The sequence below is a fragment of the Arachis hypogaea genome, chromosome 20 (assembly GCF_003086295.3).
Source record: "Arachis hypogaea cultivar Tifrunner chromosome 20, arahy.Tifrunner.gnm2.J5K5, whole genome shotgun sequence".
NCBI lineage: Eukaryota > Viridiplantae > Streptophyta > Magnoliopsida > Fabales > Fabaceae > Arachis > Arachis hypogaea.
Window position 1 is genome coordinate 26,598,068 of NC_092055.1, and position 20,506 is coordinate 26,618,573.

Below are 20,506 nucleotides of genomic sequence, written 5' to 3' on the forward strand. Positions count from 1 at the left end.
ATAATCAGGTAAATCAATAATTTTATTTTTGGTTATTATATATTTGTGTTTCTAAAATTATTTGTTATTGCTCAATAGGTTTAATATTTTTTTTTTAGAAAATAATATGTATGCAATTATTTTTGTTTTTTTTTTGTTAGATAGTTTAAGTTAAGTTAAAAATGTCAAAGATGAAAACAATTCACTCATTTTTCAAGAGAAAAGAGAGAATATATGATGAACAAAATTCAGCTTCAGATTCTTTGAGTAATGTTCAAAATATTATTGAACAACCTGTGACACAACTTGTTGAGCAAGATATTCAACCCCCTGCTTCCAAAATAACAAGGACTGAAATAGATCAAGTTAATATTGATACATTGATGCGTGATCCCGGAAAGCGTCCGCAAATTTGGTTTCAAGTTATTCAGTGTTTGCAACATATGCAATCTTGTAAAGAATTTCTATTCTTTAGATTTTTCTGAGCAAGAAAAGATTCAATTGGATTATGAGTTACAACATTATGAACTTGATGTGGTTAAAGCTCCAGATTTTCAGAATTTGTCTACTCTTGCTGAATTGTGTCAAAAATTGACAGAGACAGGAAAATCAAATATATATCCTTTAATTGATAGATTAATTCGTCTTGTTTTGACTCTTCCTGTGACAACAGCAACAACTGAACGGGCCTTTTCAGCTATGAAGATTATTAAAACAAGGCTTCGAAACAAGATGGAAGATGAATTTTTAGCAGATTGTATATATTGAAAAGGAAATTGCTTCAAAATTCACTTCAGAGATGATAATTGATGATTTTAGTTCCATGAAGCATCGTCGAACAAGTTTAAAAATATCAAAATCTTAAAGTATGTAGTTGAATATTGACTTTTATATAATATAATTATTTTTTTGATATATATGCTACAAATCATATTTTATTAAATTTTTGTTATATTTATATTTAATTGGCCTCTCTTATGAAATTTCTGGTTCCGCCACTGCACATAAGCATAAACTTATCATTGGAGAAAAGATAAAGGGAATTCTTATACAGCTTTTAAAAAAAGAGAGTTCCTCTGAATAAGGACTCATAGTATCCAATAATAACTTGCCAATTATTATAAAAATAAATAATTATATAAAATTTTAATTATATTAAATAATTAAATAATAATTAATTCAGTAATAATTATAATAATTAATTATATTAAATAATTATATTTCTATTTAATAAATAATTTATATTAATTATTTAAATAATAATTAATTAAATAACTCAATCATAATTAATTTATTAATAATTATAATAACTAATTAGATTAAATAATTAAATTTCTATTTAATTAATAATTTTTATTAATTATTTATATCATAATTAATATTGAATATTATTTATATTATTATATTAATTTATAATTAATTAAATTTATTTATATTAAAAAATAAATTTAATTTTTATACCTTACAAAATAATTTTACAAATTAGTGTAATTTCGAATTATATATTGTGTATTATTGTTATATATGAATTTTTTTTTAATATTCATATCTTTTAATAGTGAATTATTTTTAAATTTATAAATTTATATAATATTATTAAAAAAATATTTACATAATTTTAAGTATTTTAATTAATTAATTAAGTGGGACCACAATAGGAACTAAAGTTAATTCCTTCTAACGGAGAAAAGAGAGATGGTTTGAGTTCTTAATTACTGTTTATGACAAAAATATTGATGTGGAGTAACTATTTATGACAAGTGGACTATAAATAGGGACTGAAATGAGTTTCCTACTAGAAATGGTCTAAAAGCAACTCCAACGGGTAAGAAGTTGATACCCTATTTTGGATAGAAGCAGGAACTTATCGTTGGAAAGAAGATAGAAGAAGCTCCTGCACAGTTTTTGAAATGAGAGAGTCCCTCTGAATGGAGACTCATAGTGTCCAATAATAACTTGTCACTTGGCAAGTTATTATAAAAATAAATAATTATATAAAATCTTAATTAAATAAATAATTATATTAAATAATTAAATAATAATTAATTCAATAATAATTATAATAATTAATTATATTAAATAATTATATTTTTATTTAATTAATAATTTATATTAATTATTTAAATAATAATTAATTAAATAATTAAATTATAATTAATTTATTAATAATTATAATAATTAATTAGACTAAATAATTAAATTTTTATTTAATTAATGATTTATATTAATTATTTATATCATAATTAATATTGAACAATAGTTATATTATTATATTAAATTATAATTAATTAAATTTGTTTATATTAAAAAAATGAGTAAAGTATCGTTTTTGTCCCCAACATTTGGGGTAAATCCTATTTGTATCCCTAACGTTTAAATCGTCCTATTTGTATTTCTAACGTTTGTAAAAGTGATTCAATGTTATCCTGCCATCAATTACACATCATGAGCGCTCTAGTTTGAGTTTTAAAAAACTCTTCTTGAAGTTAGAATACAAATATTTGGAATATAATCGATGATCTACTCCGAAAAATAGCTCATCAAATGTTGAAACTAATTCCTACAACATTTACATAATTCACTTTTCTGGGGACATAATTGAATCTAAATACAAATAGTGGGTCTAATATTAAAATCGAACACATCCAAGTGAGACCTAATTGAGAATAATTGAAAAATATAATCTGATTTGTTAGTATAATTGATAGTGGGATAACATTGAATCACTTTTATAAACGTTAAGGATACAAATAGGACGATTTAAACGTTAGGGACACAAATAGAACTTACCCCAAACGTTGGGGACAAAAACGATACTTTACTCTAAAAAAAATTTAATTTTTACACGTTATAAAATAATTTTTGGTTGGGTTGGTTATTTTTACTTTTAAAGTTTAAAATGCTAACCACTTTATTAAAATTAGCCGTTGCAAGAGACAATTCAAATAGACAGCGGTATAGACAACTGAAAGAGGACTTGATTAAACACATATGACAATTTTATAATGATTGTCGTCAACGATAGAGTTTAATTATATTTTTTTTGTATTAAGTAATTTTACAAATTAGTGTAATTTTAAATTATATATTGTGTATTATTGTTATATATAAATTTTTTTAATATTCATATATTTTAATAGTAAATTATTTTTAAATTTATAAATTTAAATAATATTATTATAAAAATAATTATATTAATTTTAAATATTTTAATTAATTAATTAATTAAAATTACAATAATAATTAAAGTTAGTTCTTTTTAATAAAAAAAATACTTTGAGTTTTTATTTATTATTTATGACGCAAAAACTAATTTAGTTATTTTTTTTATAATAAATGAGATATAAATAAAAATTGGAATGATTAAAGATGGTCTAAGAATCTAAATTAAAAATCAGACTATTAAATAACTTAAATAACTTAAATAAGTTTTTTTGGAAAAAGAGTTTAAAGCATAATGACTTTTATTAATAGTAGCTTATAAATAAGTTATTTTGTGTTTGGATTTTTAGTTATAAAAGTACTTATTTTGAAGTTGTAGTGTTTGGATAAATAACTCAAAAAATAATTTTTTTTTTACAAAAGAGGATGAATATTAAAATAACGATAATAACAAATATTTTCCAATATTGAATGTTGATTTTACCTAATCTAATCACTAATATTGTGTATGATATGGTAGGTGAAAATAAAAAATAACTATAAAATGTGTCAATGTATATTTTGTTGTTGTTTTTTATTTTACTCCTATTAGAACTCCCTTCTCCTTTATTGAGATCAAGAACTTGCTATAATTAACTATGAAAATAATAGCAAGCTATAAAATCACATGTGAAAAAAATAAAATTAAAACTAAAATTTCATACCACAGTTAAATACAAATTTAATAATAAAAAATAGAGTGATAAAATGATAAAAAAATACTTAGAAGGAATATATGCAGTAGGTTGTTCTTCAGATGCAATATTGTCTGAAAATGAAAATGGTGGTAGAGGATCAATACTTTCATCAGATGAATCATTACGTGAAAATGATAGTGAGGTTTGGAACATTGCATGAGAATGATGGTGGAATGATGGTGGAAGGCCAATGCTTCTAGCAGACCTTGAGTGAAAATAGTGGTGAAGAGTCAATTATTTTTCACAGAGTAAATTTTTTTTTGTTTTGAAATTAATTTAAAAAAAAAAGTGGTAGAATGACTTATCAAAAAGTCGAGAAGTCATCTATTTCTACTTCTTCAAAAAGCTGTAAATTAACTTTTCGAAAAGTTAAAAACTTTTTTTTAAAATGGTGCCAAACACGCAGATTATGACTTTTCATAATCTAAAAGTAAAAAAAAGTAACTTATGCTACTTCCCAAACGGGCTCTAAGAGAGTAAGGTTAGTTCCAAAGATAGTTGAGACCAACACGCTACTTTGCAGAACTGAACCTAACCTTTTTCCATAGAACAACAAATATCAATAATAATAATTAGAAAAACAAAAGTCAGTCGCAACCTTCACTCTCTTTTTCTCCTCTGCGATGGGGAAATCATTTCAATCTTTTTCTCCTCTTCGGATTGTGTCATCTGTAAAGTCGCAACGCCCAAGGCTGACGCAACCGCCCAAACCATCCCCGTCTCAATCTCCCACTAAGGAGCACCAACGGACGCCCCTCGCCGCGGTGGTTGCCGACTGTGCAAGGCGGTGGTTCCATGAGACACTCCAGGAGGCCAAGGCTGGCGACGCCGCCATGCAGGTTCTCGTTGGACAGATGTATTACAGTGGCTATGGCGTTCCTAGAAATCCGAAGAAGGTTCACTTCTAATTTTATTTCTTTAATTGATTCTACTATAACGGCACAATTAGACTCACCTTCTAAGCGGTTATTGTGTAATTGTTGTTAGTGAAGCCTAGCTTTTAGAAATTGGAAATGAAGCTGTGATTGAGTGTAGGTTCCATAACTTGGAAGATGTACAAATTGCATGAATTTTTTTTTACTAGAATGTTCATATTTTCGTTTCTGTTATTTTTTTCTTTGGAAAAAAATTGCATAAGTTTTGAATTTGAAGTCGAGATTACATCATATGGCTTCAGAGTGTTGCACAATTGGCAATCAAGTTGCATGCCTGCAGTTAATTGAACTTGAATATGTATATTTGTTTGTTATTCCCTGACTTATGGTTTATGATTTATGATTTATACTGTTCCACACTTGGAACTTTGTCCATAGGGGTATGATTGGATTAGTAGAGTATCCAGAATTCGGAGCTCAGTTTGGAAAGTGAACAAAAAGCGTCCAGGTAATTCAGCATCCCTTGTGAATTGAGATATTGCACGGTTATATTTCCTCATTGGAGATCTCTGCTTTGTTAATGTATAGGTTACAGAGCAAGTGATTCAGATTCATGTGAACCGGAGGTCAAAACGAAATCTTGTCGTTAATTTGTAATACAAGGTAATGATTTAACTTCATTAATTACGAGTTATGGGATGAGTTTCAATTTTACAATGATAAAGCATATGCTGTGATAGCTTATTGTCACCATATCTAGTGCATATTCACTATAGCATCCCAAAATTTAGTCAAACCATGTTAACTGACAATCAGTAATCTACTTTATTGTTGTATCTTCTTAGTTATGTTGTTGTGTGGTCCATTTTCAAGGTGTTATATAACTTAAACCAAAATGTCAAGAGTGTAAGCCTTATTGTATAGCTTATTAATGACCAGAGCAGTCTTGTATTCTTCCTGAAAACTGCATATTGAGTTCTAATTCACAGTCCTCCATGTATTAATTACACATCTTCTATCACAATGAAAGTATCTCTTGCAGTGAGTCTCTTTGCAAATTTCTCTTGCTTATGACAAACTTATTTGGCAATGCTGAATACTAAATTCTAACCAGCATGGTTGTGTTGAATGTAACAAGGAAGATTGATGCAGTTGCATGTTGAGACTTCAAATGTTATATCCTTTTAGAAATCAATTTTATTTTATTCTTTTAGGTGATCCTTTTGTTGTTTTGCCTATGGGTAAAAATTAATTCACTTACATGAGACATCCAAAATAGATGCTAGTTCCCAGCTCTAGACTTCCTTTGAATTTTGCTCATCCTTGTTCCGAATGATACTGCCTGAATGTGTTGGACAGACGAGGTTAAGAAGGCAGTTGCACTTTCTTTCTAGGCATTGATTGGATTAGTTGTTCTTCCTCTTTCGATGTTCATGAGTTTAATAACACTAATCTGATTTTATTTTGGTCCCATCTGCTTCATATATTGCATTGTCTTTGTTACTGCCAAGGCACCAATAATTGCTACAAGATGGTCACAATGACATCACCAGAAGTCCAAAACAAAGGAATAAATAAGAAGGTAGACACAATGTATAATGTTTCTAGTTGCAGCATTTATGAGCCCTAACTGGAACCATTTTAGAGTATGTCTACCTACTTCATGGAATGTTATGAATGATCTTGTGTGAGGCATCCACCACCATTAGTCCATGACATATAAATATATAATTGCTAATGAGAGCTGTTGGTTTTAATTTAACCCAATTTCACTTTTAATGTTTGATGAGCATAACATCCCATCCAGGGTTAACATGTTGACATATAGCGCCTGTAATGGGTGTAGCCTTATGCTAGAATTCTAGATGCTGTTCTGAGAAACTATTAGAGAAATAAAATTGCACCATTACTAACAAGTATAAGTTTTGGCCTAGTATAAGCACTTGATCTGACAATAACAAATCCATAATCATTGTTAGGCTTTGATTGGTTACAAAATTAACTGGTTCACATGCTTTATGGTTGTTCTTAAGTCAAGGTCTGCCAATTAGAAACTAGGGGACTTTAGATCATGATTGGATTTATTTCTGTTGCCTTTTCTTGGGCTACTTCGAAACTACCAGCAGCATTTGCCTATTAGGATCATTTTTAACCTTCTGTTTTCCCTTCTAACATGGGATTCTTCTTATTTTTGCAGTGATATGATGTCAACAACATGAGACATTTTGGTATTCTGATATACAGTGTATACACAGCTTATTTTTATATATTTTATTGCATGTCCCATTTCTTAAATAACTCTTGCCTCAATTTCTTTCAAATTGTAAGTATCTATGTTAATCCTCACAATTGTAATTGTAGTCCTAAACCCTAAACCTTATTTTTATATCTTTTTCCTAAACACAATTGTATCCTTAACACCCCCCCCCCCCTTTTTTTTTCTTTTTTTTTTTCCCTTTTTGTATCTGGTGGTACTGAACTGCACTCAATAAACATTATTGCTTTCATTTGTCAGCCCAGTGAAGAGGAAATGTTCAACTACTTGTTTCAAATACATCCAAATTTAGCAGTGCAACCCAATTACCCTACGTTTTTAAGTACTTCATAATATCTTAGAGTACTTGTCTCAAAATGCTTGATAAAGGAAATACTACTTGATCTTTAAGAAATGGTTTATAAACGTGGTTTTCTTAATCAAGTTTTTAAATAGTACATAATTTTGTTAAAATATAGTTGCTCCAAATACATGTAATTCGTTAACATAACATGGAAAGAAAGAGTCCTTCTATTTGAGTTTATCAAGTGGATTTGATAAAATTGATGCTTTTAGCTTCTGCTTCTCTTCTGTCCTTTCTCCAGTCCCATGGCTTCTCAGGATTTGACAAAGCCCATAATCCAACTCGCCTTTCTCTAGCTTCTCTTTCCCACTACAAGGAAAACCAAATCAAATAATTGGTTCTGATGAATAATGAAATTTTGGAAGGAAATTTAAACAGTAGCTGAGCACTAACTGTTTTCAGTTCTTCTCGTTTGTCATAGGCTTTATAGTGCCATGCTAAACCCTTCTTTAGCATCAATTCCTTATTATAATAAATCACGAACATAAATAATTGTTACTAAGCTGCATAGAGTATTACAATCACAGAGCTAGAACTAGAATGATTCACATAGAAGTTTATAAATTTATTACCTGCACAAAAACTCCATTATAGTAAACATCACTCACACAACGACCGTAGCGATCTTCTCCATAAACAAGGATCCTCAAAGATTTACCTTGAACAGCATTTCTTAGTTCCTTTTTAGCTACCTTTCCATATCGCATTGAACTTTCCGGTGCATCAATTCCCCTGTTTTGTTCACACACAATGCTAATTCAATGGATTTAAATTAGCCATAGCGTCCAAATTGTACTACAGCATTTGATGTTACCTTAGTCGAATTCGATACTTTCTAGCCAGGATTTCCTCATTTTGAATATTAAGAACCCTAAATCATAAAGCAACAAACTGCATTAGAAATATACTAATTTTATCTAAGGTTAGAAACACATTCAGTAGGAGTGAGTTAGTGGTGTGATAACCTATATCCGGAATCGATAATCTCTCTATGGAATGCATCAGCCTCTGCATGGTTCCTCAGAGCACAGGCTTCCGATCTTCGCAATGATGCGGTGAGCACGTTGGGAGGGACACATGGTGATTCCCTGGGATCTTCTGTGCTAACATAAACTGTTATACCATCACCATCTTCCACTTCTTTTGCATCAACCTAGATCCATTGATATATAACTACCACGTTTTCATCATGATTTTACACATGATTTAGATTTAAGGATAAAGCAGACCAATTTCCCTTGAAGTAAGGCAATATTAGGTATGGCATCTCTAATATTATAGAAGTTACAAGAAGTCGATTTTCTCAATTTTATTTTTCAATTGATCTAGTCAAGTGTGATATTTTACCATTCAACTATTTCTCTCACATGTCAATTGAAAAGATCTATTCCTTAAGTTATATGATACTTGGTATATTTGAATTTTATAAAATTTGACATTAACTTCTAAATAGTACTAGGACCTAGCATGAGCTATAAATAAAAGACCTAACAAAGTTTAAGGGATTCAACTATTTGTATTAATGACATCCTCTTGAAAAGTCGGAGTCTCTTGCAGGTTCCTCCACTCAGAGCGGATCAAACTAGTGAGGACATCATCAAGTCCGGATAAACAAGTTAGAATAACTTCTTTTAGAAGGAGGTACTATATGTAATGTCACCTGACCACATAATTTGCCTTTAATTTAATGGACTGAATTGAAATGTAATTCTTACCGGCAAGGTGTGCATTTCAAATTTTACTCCATTGGTAATAGAAGGGGATTTGACTTCATCTTGTGGTTGGGGAAGACCATAGAATGCTAATAATCCCTATAAATGTAAACAGACATATCAAACAAAATTTTCTTTTATTAAAAAATAAAAATAGTGTCAAACCTCAGAAAAAGTTTGTAATTATAAGTGATGCAAACCTCAACATCTGCCTTTTGATACTTCCTCAAGGTGTGAGTGACAAGTGTGGATGCTTCTTCAGATGTGGTGGGAAGGGGTTTTGCTTCTTTGCAAGAATCTAACAATTTTCTATACCTTCACAGTTTTGTCCAAAAATATTGTAAAATAATACAGAAACTGCATGAATTGTTTATAAGTCAACGGTTAACCTTTTATAGTCAATACCATTTAGCCTGATCTGTTTTTGGGGACACAACATGATTGCTTAACCTTTCTGGGACCTAACGACATTAAAGGAATAAAAGCAAACAAATAAACAAACTGAGATATCTCAAAAACTTGTGCTAGAAAATAAAACGTAGTTGCATCAAGTAATTCCTAGTGCATATTCTGTAAGCATCAATGGCTCAATGCATCATCGAAATAGGGAAGCATAAGTATATATACCTGAGAGGTAACACCAAAGTGAAGGAGATCATGAGCAAGTGCTGATACACCTAAGGTGGTGGCAGACTCAAGTGAGTCATAGTCGCCAGCATTTTCCATGCTTGAACTATGGGAAGCTCACAATTTTTTAAAAGCAGGTGAAAGCCTGAAGGCACAGGAAACAGATAATGAAGGAAGAGAAGATCTTGGTTGCTTCCTTTGCTTTCTTTTGCTTTTGACTGGGACTAGGCCACTAGTACTGTACATGGATCGGTTTTAATTATTACATTAGGATTCAATATTAGTATTTTACTAGATTTATTTCAAAGTTTTGAATTTGATTTTAAATTCATTTGAAATAAATTAGGTTAAAACTAGGATTTTTTTAAACAAATAAAATAAATATAAAAATTATAAATATAGAGACGTGTTAAAAAAATCATGTTTTTATATCTTATTACTTATCACGTCCTTAGACAAGACAATTTCTTTGCAAACGTATCTCATCCTTAGTGAGGACTATAAGTAAAAAAAACTAATTACGTATATAATCTACCGACTAAATAAGAGACTACCATTATTTTTAGGATAATGCTAGGTAGCCAAAAAATAATTACAATATAGAAATGTCATGTAAAAATTTTTATTTTCTTGATAAGTAAGTGATATACATCTTCCTTATCATTTATCCTCTTTATCACCTATCATTTTGCTGCATATTTAGAGTCATTAATGTTCTTTTCAAAATCAATTTCAGATTCTCTCAAATCAAATCTCTAACATCTCTCAATCACATTATTATCCATTAAATACAATAATTCTTTGCAAAAATTATGAAAGTTAAATAATTAAAAAATTTTAACAACTTCTACTATACAACTTATATTTTACATATAGACTATTAAAAAATAAAAAATAAAATATAAAATATAAACAAAAATTTAAAAATAATTTTTTAAAAATAATTATTAACTCGTCATATTAAAATCAATAAATAAGCATACATATGAATATTAAAAAAATATATTAAAATAATTAAAATCACGACCTACTAGTGCACATATGAAATAATTTGAAAAATATAATAAAACGTATAGTTTAAAATTTGATAATATTAATTATAAAAATTTATTAATTATAGACATCATAGGTATGAAATTATGAATATTATGAGTATAAATTATGGATGTTATTAATATGAAATTATAGATGTTATGTGGATAAATTTATGGATGACATTAGTAAATTTATCAATTGAATAAATTAATTTAAGATTTTGACATTTTTTTAAATTCAATTATGATAAAATTTAAAAATATTTGTGTTAACTTAATAGTTACTTATGCAATAACTAAAAAATGATACGTGTATGGTTGTGATATCTAATAAACATGAATTTAATTTTTAGATGTTAGTTGTATGTAATTATAGATGTTATGTATATAAACGTATGAATGTTATGTGTATGAACATTGTAGTACAATGTAATTATAAATACACATAAAAAAACAAAAAAAAAAACCAGTTTATTACCATACCTTATCAAAACTAGTGTGATTTTTCATATTCTCAAAAATTGGTTGACTGGCAATAACCTCGTCGGATGAGTCTATCTGTTATTCAAATTCTTCGTCAGCACCTTCTACCATAAAGGTTAACTATACAAAAAGTGGCTAATTTCACTATCAAGTATAACAAATAAAACACAATACTGTAATTTTAGGTGCTAATTTCGTTTTATTATGTATGTCAATGTGGATGTTAACTTCATGTAATTATGGATGTTATTCGTATAAACTTATTGATTGCGTAAAGCATAAACTTTACACGAATATTATGCATATAACTAAAAAAAATTAGTGAGCAAAATCAGAAGATTTAAATACCAATTACCAAAAGAAAGTTTAAATATTAAAAAAAATGCTTCTTATTTTAGCGATCAACATCATAAAATTATTTAAAAAAATTAAAGGTGTACATTTGAAACATATATAAAATGGTATATAAAACATTCTTCTAAAATAATTATTGGTTTTCCAGTTTTTAGTCTCTATAAAAATTAGGTTTTTGCTAATAAGAGATCCAAAGATATAATTAAGGATACTACAAATAAAAATTTGACAAAAAGATGTAAAAATAAATCAAAAGTGAAAGTATATCGTTCACATGTTACGAAAATAATTTTAAATGCTTCTATTTTCATAAAACTATTTCTAAAAATAAAAAAATATAACAAAAATAATAAAAAAATTTATTTTTCTAGACATAAATAGCAAACATATAATGATCAAGAATGTTACGCATATAATTAAAGTGCTAAAAAATACATAAAAAATAATCCGTGCTATTACCATACCTCATCAGAGCTAGTGTAGTTTTTCATATTCTCAGAAATTGATTGACTAGCAACAATTTCATCGGATGTGTTCGTCTGTTATTCAAATTCTTCAGCACCTTCTACCACAGGTACTATATTAAGGTCGAAATCAATTTCCATACAAATTACAATGATAAAAATAATTTCTTGTAAAATTTCTTGGCTTATACACTATTGTACTTGCAATGGTGTTATTCTTGTGATTTTTTAATGAATATTATTAAATTAACATAAAGTATATATTAGGATAGGTTTCATGTTTCATATCTCCAATAATTGATGATAAATACTAGACAAAGAATTAATTGTAATTATTTAATGTAATTGATATTATAATTACCGTTCTTAAATATAACTATTATTAATATTTATTGTATTTTTATATATAAAAATCAAATTATAAAAAGGAATATTAAGTATTGATTACAATAATGCCTAATAAAAAGGGATATGATTTTATAATTAATATCATTAATAAGTAAATTTGATAAGAACGGTGATAAGTAGAATGATAAGAGAGTGGGATAAAAAATAAAACTGATATTAAATGATATAAATGAAGTGAATTATGGAAAATTTTGGCTAATTATAGCTGAAAATTTTTGGTTACCAAACTTTTTCCTATTTTTAAACATATCTCATCTATAGTGAGAATGAGATACATGTATAGCTATATGGTAAGGACGAGATGAAGGATTGCTATGTGTTTATAACATACAGTCGAAAAAAAAAATAATACTAAAAATCTATTTTTTATTTAAACTTTATTCAAATAATATATAGATTAGATCTTAATACGTGGTCAGGAGGACATTTTTGTCATTTTAAAGCTAAAGGGCAGAATGATAATCTCGTCACGTTCAAAGATTTGAATACTAGAAGAAATGAGGAATTGTACCATGCCGGTCTTGGATATCAAGAAGACCAAGATTTCGGGAGGTGCTGAAATGACAACTCATAAGACCATTGGAGTAAGGCAGGATAACAAGAAGCCCAACAATATTTTTGAAATTTAATGAGAGGCATAATTTATTATTAATTTTCGAAATTATTAGGCCTTTATTTTAATTTATTTTGCTGTTAGAATTTGTTGAAAGATTTGATTTACTTTTAGTTTGCTGAGTAGTAATTTTAGGTATTTTAAATTTAAATCAAATCTGATTTAATCTGATAAGATCAAGTTTGATTTAAATTAGCTATCATATCTTTAGAAATTTAAAATTTAAATCAAATCTAATTTAATCCAATAAAATCAAATCTGATTTAAATTAGTTATCTTATCTTTAGGAGATTTAAGTTAAGTTATCTTATCTTATCTTTTTAGCTAGTTTGTTAGGGGGCTATTTAAACACTTTTGGTGAGATAATTTACACAACTTTGATGAATAAAATTTCCTTAGTGCTTTATGCACGTTTTTTTTAGTGTGATTAAGTGAAGTGAGTGATTTGCTTTACTTGTTGCATGGAGAAGATTGAGTGATTCAATTTTCATCCTTCTGATCTAGGTTGTCAAGGACAGGTTCTTTGAAGGTCTAGTAAGAAAAACCTTTTCGGTGACCTAGGTTGCTAAGAACATGTTGCTTAGAGGTCTAGTAGGAAAAATACCCCATTTATCTATCCTTTGTGTTTTCACTATGTTCTTTTGGGTGTGCCCTTTACTGAATAATCCTTATCTATTTTAATTAAAACCGCTAAGGCCCATTAATTTCTTATCAGATCTAAATTTTTTTGGACACTTTAGTAGAAATTTTATTCTTCAATTGTACGAAGACTCTATGCATATCCATACTGAGACTAACTTTTGTGGTCAACTCCTTGACCAATGGATATCTGATCTAAATTGAGAAACTCTTTGCAACTCTTTTCATGTATTTTCTCTATTCTTGGCATACATATATATAGTATGAGATTTGTTACTAGCTTCAAATTTGAATCTTTCAAATTTTATGAATCATATCATAACAATTTAAAACAGAATCAGTTAAGATCTCATCAAAACTTAGAATTCAAATTTAGAAATAGAATAACTAATAACTCTCAAATCTCATTTAGTATTCTCAATTATCATACTATTATTATATTCTTGGTGCTAGTAAAGAATACAATAATATTCCATTTGAATTAATACAATAATTTATTTGATCAAATCAAAATAATTTTACAGCAAAGATTAGAACATACGTTAGTGTGTGACCCCATAGATTCAATATTAAGCGGATGATAATTTAGTCATACTAAATTTACTAATCAAAATTGACGTCTACCAACACTTCTCAATGACCTGATAGTATAAAGTAATATATTTTTACTAAGAACCTGAGAAGAATAAAGTATAATTTTTTCCATCTTTTCAGCTCTTGGTTAACCCTTAAAGTATGGTTTAATTGTCAAACTCTAACTTGTTACCATTATTATAATGAACTGTGAATGACCTAAAAAACTCATTTCTTTATTCATTCAATCCCCTTGGCCAAAGTTTTATTTATTTCAATCATTATAATTATAGAGCTCAAACTCTTTATCGAGAGTTGACAGATTCTTTATTGACTAATCATTAATTCTACAAGTATTTAAATCATACCAAATGTCCATTCAACCAGCATCCTACGGTATTAGGTATCCAGAATCAAAGTATAATAAATACATTGTTAATTATTATGACAGTCGCATGCCAAAAGAAAACTCTATTACTATGTTCATCTTAAGAATATCCTATTAACAAATATGCGGTAATTATAACTATTAGGAATTCTTAAATTGAGTCAGTTCAATTGTCATATCTCTATATGCACTATCTATATATATAATTTAATAAATGAGATCTATTAATCTTCATCCAATGAAGACCACTATATATATTGATCTTTTCGGATTATTAATGTCTCTTTTTAATAATCCTATAACCAAGAATAATTTAGATTAAATTATAAAAGATTTATCTCTCAATATTATGAGCACTATCACAATGATAAATCTCTAAATTTAATCAAGGACTTTATTATATTAATATTTTAATATAATAACAATAACAAATTATTTGACACATGATTGATTGAATTATGGTCATACTACTTATTCCCAATACGAGATCCATGTAAAATCATTCTTTTAATAATACGATTAGATATCTTTTAAATTTATCCTTTAAACAACCTTTTATTACATTAATTTAAAAAATTAAACACAAACACATCCAAATAGAATTAATATTTTTTAATTTAAAATACAAATTCAAAAAATGTTTAAGTAAAACTACAATCCAACTATTCAATTTTAAACCTTAACACATCCCAAAAACATCCCCTTAAATATCTCAAAACACACTCAATTAAACCTTTCACCCATTCGTAAAATCTAGATCAGCAGTATCTCACACTCCTCCTCTGTTGAAGCACTCCTCACCCGCCCCGCGCTCTTCCCTCGTTGTACTCCTCCGTTACGCCGCACTCTTTTCCATCCTTGGCTCCTCCCATCTGTGCCGTGCTCCAATCTTTTGCCAGAATTTGGATGTATAACGCGCTCTTCGTCTTCTCCACCTCTTCTAGTTAAAGATTCTATTTTTCTAATATATGTTTTTATTTGTATTTGAGCGAGAAAGTTTTATTTTTGTAAGAATGACTCTGAAGCTATTATAGCTAAATAAACATAGTAACTGCTATCTTCACATTCATCTTTTTATGATTTTTGATAATTTTATATGTGTTTACATAATTTTACCAAAGAAATTTATATTATATGTATTTTCGAATGTGTTTTAAAATATTGTATTTATTATTTATTATTTTGAATTATCTTGAATATAATTAAAAATTATACCATAAATCAAATCTTTTTTTTTTTTCGAAAGACACCACTAAAAAACTATAAATAACGCTTTTGTTTGTATTTAAGGGAGAAAGCTTCGTTCTTGTAAGAATGATTTTAAAACTATCATAGCTAAATAAACAAAGTAACTGTTATCTTTATGCTTGATAATATCCATCTTTTTATGATTTTTGATAATTTTAGATGTGTTTTTACAAAGTATTTAGTTTGTTATTTATTATTTTAAATGTGTTTACTTAATTTTACCAGAAAAATTATATTATATGTATTTTTTATATGTGTTTTAAAAATACTTTATTTATTATTTAGACGTATATCTAATAATATTTAACAAAATAAATAAATAAATAAAAATAGAATTCTATAAAGCCAAGTGCATATAAGAAGATAGTGGTCTGTATTTAATTGGTTTGGAGTATTTTTTTTAAAATATGTTTTTAACGTTCCAAGATAAAATAACTAATAAAAACTTAATAATGTAGAAAGTTCAAAAATAAAAGAGAACTAAGAGATATAAAAGTTAAACTAAATCTCAATAGATACGATTTCTTAAAAAATCGAAAAATTAGTGATTAAAAAATTATTATAATTAAATGATTAGATTTAAAGGCGGTTTAAAGGATGAATAGCATTTCTTTTTTTTTTTTTTTTTCCAAAGTTAGGAGTGAGACTTAAAATTAAAATCTCTAAATAAAAATAGAGAGACTATATCATTTAAGTTATAGTTACTTAGCCACATTTCTCTTCTTTTAAATACTTATAATCTGTTAAAATTATATACATATTTTTTAGACAATAGCATAGTATATTTCTTCCATGATCACAATATGAGTGTGTTTGAAAGACATCGAATTATTAGGTATTTTTGTTCATATAAACTTCATTGATAACAACTCAATTATCAAACTTTAACACACACATCCAAGAAGATTTATCAAATCTAGATATAATAAACAAGGTATATCAATTAACAACTATGCTACATATATACTAAAATTAGCTATCAAAATCAGTCATTAATATAAAATATATGTTATAATATAAATTACATATTAAAAATAAATTAAACAATATGTATATTTTTAAATAAATATATAATAACTAATTTTAGTGACTAATTTTAATGTATAAATAATATTTTTGATCAATTAAATGCTCATTACTCATATCTATATAAGGAGCAAATTAAAAATGAGGAAGAAAAACAATCATATTTGTATTAAAAATATTTTTTGATTATAAAGATAAACGAATACATAAAGTATCATAATAGTATAATTTACTAGGTGAGGTGAGCTACAAAAAAAATTTAATATAAATATTAAAATTGAATAATTTTATTATGCATCATGTCTTCACTAACAACGAGATAGTTATACATTTATCTCGTTCCTACCATAGACAAAATATATTTAAAAATGAATCGTAGTGACTTAAAAAATTAAGAAAATAAAACAATGCAAGTAAATAAAAGAAAGGAAAGGAAAAAACAATGAGACAAAATGTTGAAGGTTGTAGATGTAATATTTTACCACATAAAATTTTATGTTTAAGTCGTAAAACAGAGGTGGTGAGGTATTACGACCTATAAAATAAAAAATATATACGTGGATATAACTGAAAGAATTTGTAACTAGGAACCTTGAAGAAAAGTTTAATCAAAAACTGCAAAAAAAAAAAAAAGCACATAACACTCGAAGATGAAAAACTGGATAAGTAGAAAAGGATAAGACATGAATATCTATAGAATAGAGTACTAAAATAACAGAATATCTAGCTCCAGACTTGACCTGTGAAGTTAAGGTCGGCCGGCGTATAATTACATACATATATAATACCAAAATATCCCACAACAGAAAACTAATAACCTGTTTCTCCTAGTTGCCTCTAGGAGGGACAAAACATAAAATATAAGCATAGGAGAATCTATATACATATATACAACACATAAAACAAAATACATTAATCTCAAAAACATCCAACTTCGCTTGCAGAGGAATTTCAGATGCTCAGCGAGGTGCATCTCGACCTGCATCTGAAAAACGATAACACCGGTTCTCAGCATGGTAAAGGTGCTAACGTATATAATATATAAAGTCTCGAAAAAGGTAGAGGCAATCCTAGAACTCCGACACTCAGAAATTAAACTTAAGGAATAAATTAAACCACAAATTAGGTAAACTATGTAAGTTTCTCAAATTCTGAATTTAATCCTAAGACAACACTTCACTTTTACCTCCTCCAACCCTCCGAAACACCATTGGAACTACTCTCGTCATGTCTCCGCTATACGAGGGGTCTCTCAATTGCAAATACAAGCAATACAGACAAAGCAAACACATATAGAGTACAAGTACGACAATTAGGCAAATAGCAATTAGAAATAAGTAAACAATTAGGCAATCCAAGATAATGCACACTCAATCAAAACATACAAATGTATATAATATATGTTTGCCCTATGCCTGATGAGTCTTATCTGTCGGTTACATAGCCAGCCCGACATGTCCTGCTAGCTAACCGTGGACAGTTTCTCTGTACGCGCATCCCCAAGTTCAAAATTATCCATGGAAAGAATCCCAAGCTGACATGTGGGAGACAACACCTCAAATTCAATTCATATATATATGTGCATGCCCATGGGAGAACCCGGAGAATTAAAGTACCCGGTCATATTTTACGTATAGAGGATCAACGAATGTCTAAAAAATCTTTAAACACATAAATCATGTGATCATTCAATCATAAATCATCAATGTCAATATCAATATCAATCTCATTTCATTTCAACTCATTCAACATTATCATCATTGCTATTAGTTATAGATCAGTTATCATTTATCAATTCATTGCCTTAACCACTCAACCATTCACTTCTCAATCTCTTCTCAACCTTCTATTTAACTTCTTCAACACGCCCACTCTTTTTCTAAAGTTTGAAGACTTGTTAACGGATTTTAAACAGGTGTTAAAAAAGTTTGAACTGCTCTGATACTATAATGTAACACCCTACCACACAGAGCTTTACACTTAAGTCGTAAAACAGAGGTGGTGAGGTATTACGACCTCTAAAATAAAATATATATACGTAGATATAATTGAAAGAATTCATAACTAGGAGCCTTGAAGAAAAGTTTAAGCAAAAATCCCAAAAAGAAAAAGCGCATAACACTCGAAGACGAAAAACTGGATAAACAAAAAATGATAAGACATGAATATCTATAGAATAGAGTACCAAAATAACAGAATATCAAGTTTCAGACTTGACCTGCGAAGCTAAAGTTGGCCAGAGTATAATTACATACATATATATAATATCAAGATATCCCAAAACAGAAAACTAACAACTTGTTTTTCCAAGTCGCCTCTAGGAAGGACAAAACATAAAATATATATTTATATCCAAAAATATCCAACTTCGCTTGCAGAGGAACTCCAGACGCTCGGCGAGGTGCATCTCGACCTACATTTGAAAAACGACAACATATGTATGGAATGAGAACTAAAGGTTCTCAGTATGGTAAAAGTACCAACGTATATAATATATAAGGTCTCGGAAAAGTCAGAGACAATCCTAGAATTCTGGCACTCAAAAATTAAATTTAAGAAATAAACTAAACTACAAATTAGGTAAATTGTCGAATCTAATTCTAACACACCACTTCACTTTTACCTCTTCCAGCTCTCTGAAACACTGATGGAACCACCCTCGTCACGCCTCCGCCATATGAGGGGTCTTTCAATTGCAAATATAAGCAATATAGACAAAGCAAACACATATAGAGTACATGTACGACAATTAGAAAAATAGCAATTAGACATAAGTAAACAATTAGGCAATTCAAGATAATGCACACTCAATCAAAACATACAAATGCATATGATGTATGCTTGCCCTATGACTGATGAGTCTCATCTGTCGGCTACGTAGCCAGCCCGACATGTCCTGGTAGCTAACCGTGGACAGTCCCTCTATATGCACATCCCCAAACTCAAAATTATCCATGGAAAGAATCCCAAGCTGATATGGGAGAGACAATACCCCAAGCTCAATTCACATATATGTACATGCCCATGCTAGAACCTAGGCAGTTAAAGTGTCCGGTCAGATCTACGTACAGAGAGTCAGTAAATGTCTCAAAAATCTTTAAATACATAAATCATGTGATCATTCAATCATAAATCATCAATGTCAATATCAATCTCATTTCATCTCAACTCATTCAACATTATCATCATTGCTATTAGTTATAGATCAGTTATCATTTATCACTTTATTGCCTTACTGATGCGTGAGCATCTTTCCTATTTTTTCCTAGTGAATTTGCATGTAATTTGTTGAGTTTAATTAAGAATTAATTATATGTTAGCCACAATGGATGCTATTTTGAGTTTTGTGCAATACTGTTTATTTTAGGTAGCATTCGGCTGGATTTGATGGAGTTTCTGCAGCACAAGAATCAAAGGAAATGGCAGCGAGGAGCGACGCGCACGCGTGCCTGATGCGTGCGCGTGATTTGGAAGTATCCATGGCGACGCGTGCGCGTGACTGACGCGTCCGCGTGACTCGCGAAAAAGACCATCGACGCGTACGGGTAACCGACGCGTCCGCTTGA

General features: G+C 28.6%; 2 protein-coding genes across 7 annotated transcripts; one reads left to right on the plus strand and one right to left on the minus strand.

The window, feature by feature from the left end:
• Nucleotides 1-4,333: 4,333 nt before the first annotated feature.
• Nucleotides 4,334-9,497, plus strand: LOC112783684 (uncharacterized). 4 transcript variants are annotated; one of them, XR_003193522.3, is made up of 5 exons: nucleotides 4,349-4,774; nucleotides 5,192-5,261; nucleotides 5,342-5,416; nucleotides 6,265-6,335; nucleotides 6,951-7,267. XR_003193522.3 is itself a non-coding variant. In XM_025826726.3 (4 exons), exons 1-3 carry the CDS (start codon nucleotides 4,502-4,504, stop codon nucleotides 5,401-5,403), a joined length of 405 nt encoding a protein of 134 aa, XP_025682511.1. In that variant the 5' UTR covers nucleotides 4,334-4,501; the 3' UTR covers nucleotides 5,404-5,416; nucleotides 6,951-7,267. The 4 variants fall into 4 exon arrangements, 3 of the variants coding, with proteins under 3 accessions (XP_025682511.1, XP_025682512.1, XP_072085537.1); XM_025826726.3 differs by lacking the exon at nucleotides 6,265-6,335 and having other exon boundaries at nucleotides 4,334-4,774; XM_025826727.3 differs by lacking the exons at nucleotides 6,265-6,335; nucleotides 6,951-7,267 and adding an exon at nucleotides 8,929-9,497 and having other exon boundaries at nucleotides 4,384-4,774.
• LOC112783682 (staphylococcal-like nuclease CAN1) lies at nucleotides 7,408-9,961 on the minus strand. Of its 3 annotated transcripts, none has more exons than XM_025826724.3 (9): nucleotides 9,711-9,961; nucleotides 9,489-9,544; nucleotides 9,284-9,398; nucleotides 9,087-9,182; nucleotides 8,337-8,524; nucleotides 8,186-8,242; nucleotides 7,944-8,103; nucleotides 7,765-7,833; nucleotides 7,408-7,680 (listed from the first exon to the last, which is right to left on the minus strand). In XM_025826724.3, exons 1-9 carry the CDS (start codon nucleotides 9,807-9,809, stop codon nucleotides 7,552-7,554), a joined length of 969 nt encoding a protein of 322 aa, XP_025682509.1. In that variant the 5' UTR covers nucleotides 9,810-9,961; the 3' UTR covers nucleotides 7,408-7,551. The 3 variants fall into 3 exon arrangements, with proteins under 3 accessions (XP_025682509.1, XP_025682508.1, XP_072085536.1); XM_025826723.3 differs by having other exon boundaries at nucleotides 7,944-8,124; nucleotides 9,711-9,938; XM_072229435.1 differs by lacking the exon at nucleotides 7,765-7,833 and having other exon boundaries at nucleotides 7,944-8,124; nucleotides 9,711-9,941.
• Between the last annotated feature and the right edge of the window lie 10,545 nt (nucleotides 9,962-20,506).

What these genes read in the sequence shown, in the direction of transcription:
- LOC112783684 (XM_025826726.3), top strand. Translation starts at nt 4,502, where the DNA reads ATGGGGAAATCATTTCAATCTTTTTCTCCTCTTCGGATTGTGTCATCT. An exon ending in TTCCTAGAAATCCGAAGAAG is followed by an intron (nt 4,775 to 5,191) that starts GTTCACTTCTAA and finishes CTTTGTCCATAG; the next exon opens with GGGTATGATTGGATTAGTAG. An exon ending in AGTGAACAAAAAGCGTCCAG is followed by an intron (nt 5,262 to 5,341) that starts GTAATTCAGCAT and finishes GTTAATGTATAG; the next exon opens with GTTACAGAGCAAGTGATTCA.
- LOC112783682 (XM_025826723.3), bottom strand. Translation starts at nt 9,809, where the DNA reads ATGGAAAATGCTGGCGACTATGACTCACTTGAGTCTGCCACCACCTTA. An exon ending in ACTTTGGTGTTACCTCTCAG is followed by an intron (nt 9,545 to 9,710) that starts GTATATATACTT and finishes TAATGTCGTTAG; the next exon opens with GTCCCAGAAAGGTTAAGCAA. An exon ending in ATAATGGAGTTTTTGTGCAG is followed by an intron (nt 7,834 to 7,943) that starts GTAATAAATTTA and finishes TATTATAATAAG; the next exon opens with GAATTGATGCTAAAGAAGGG.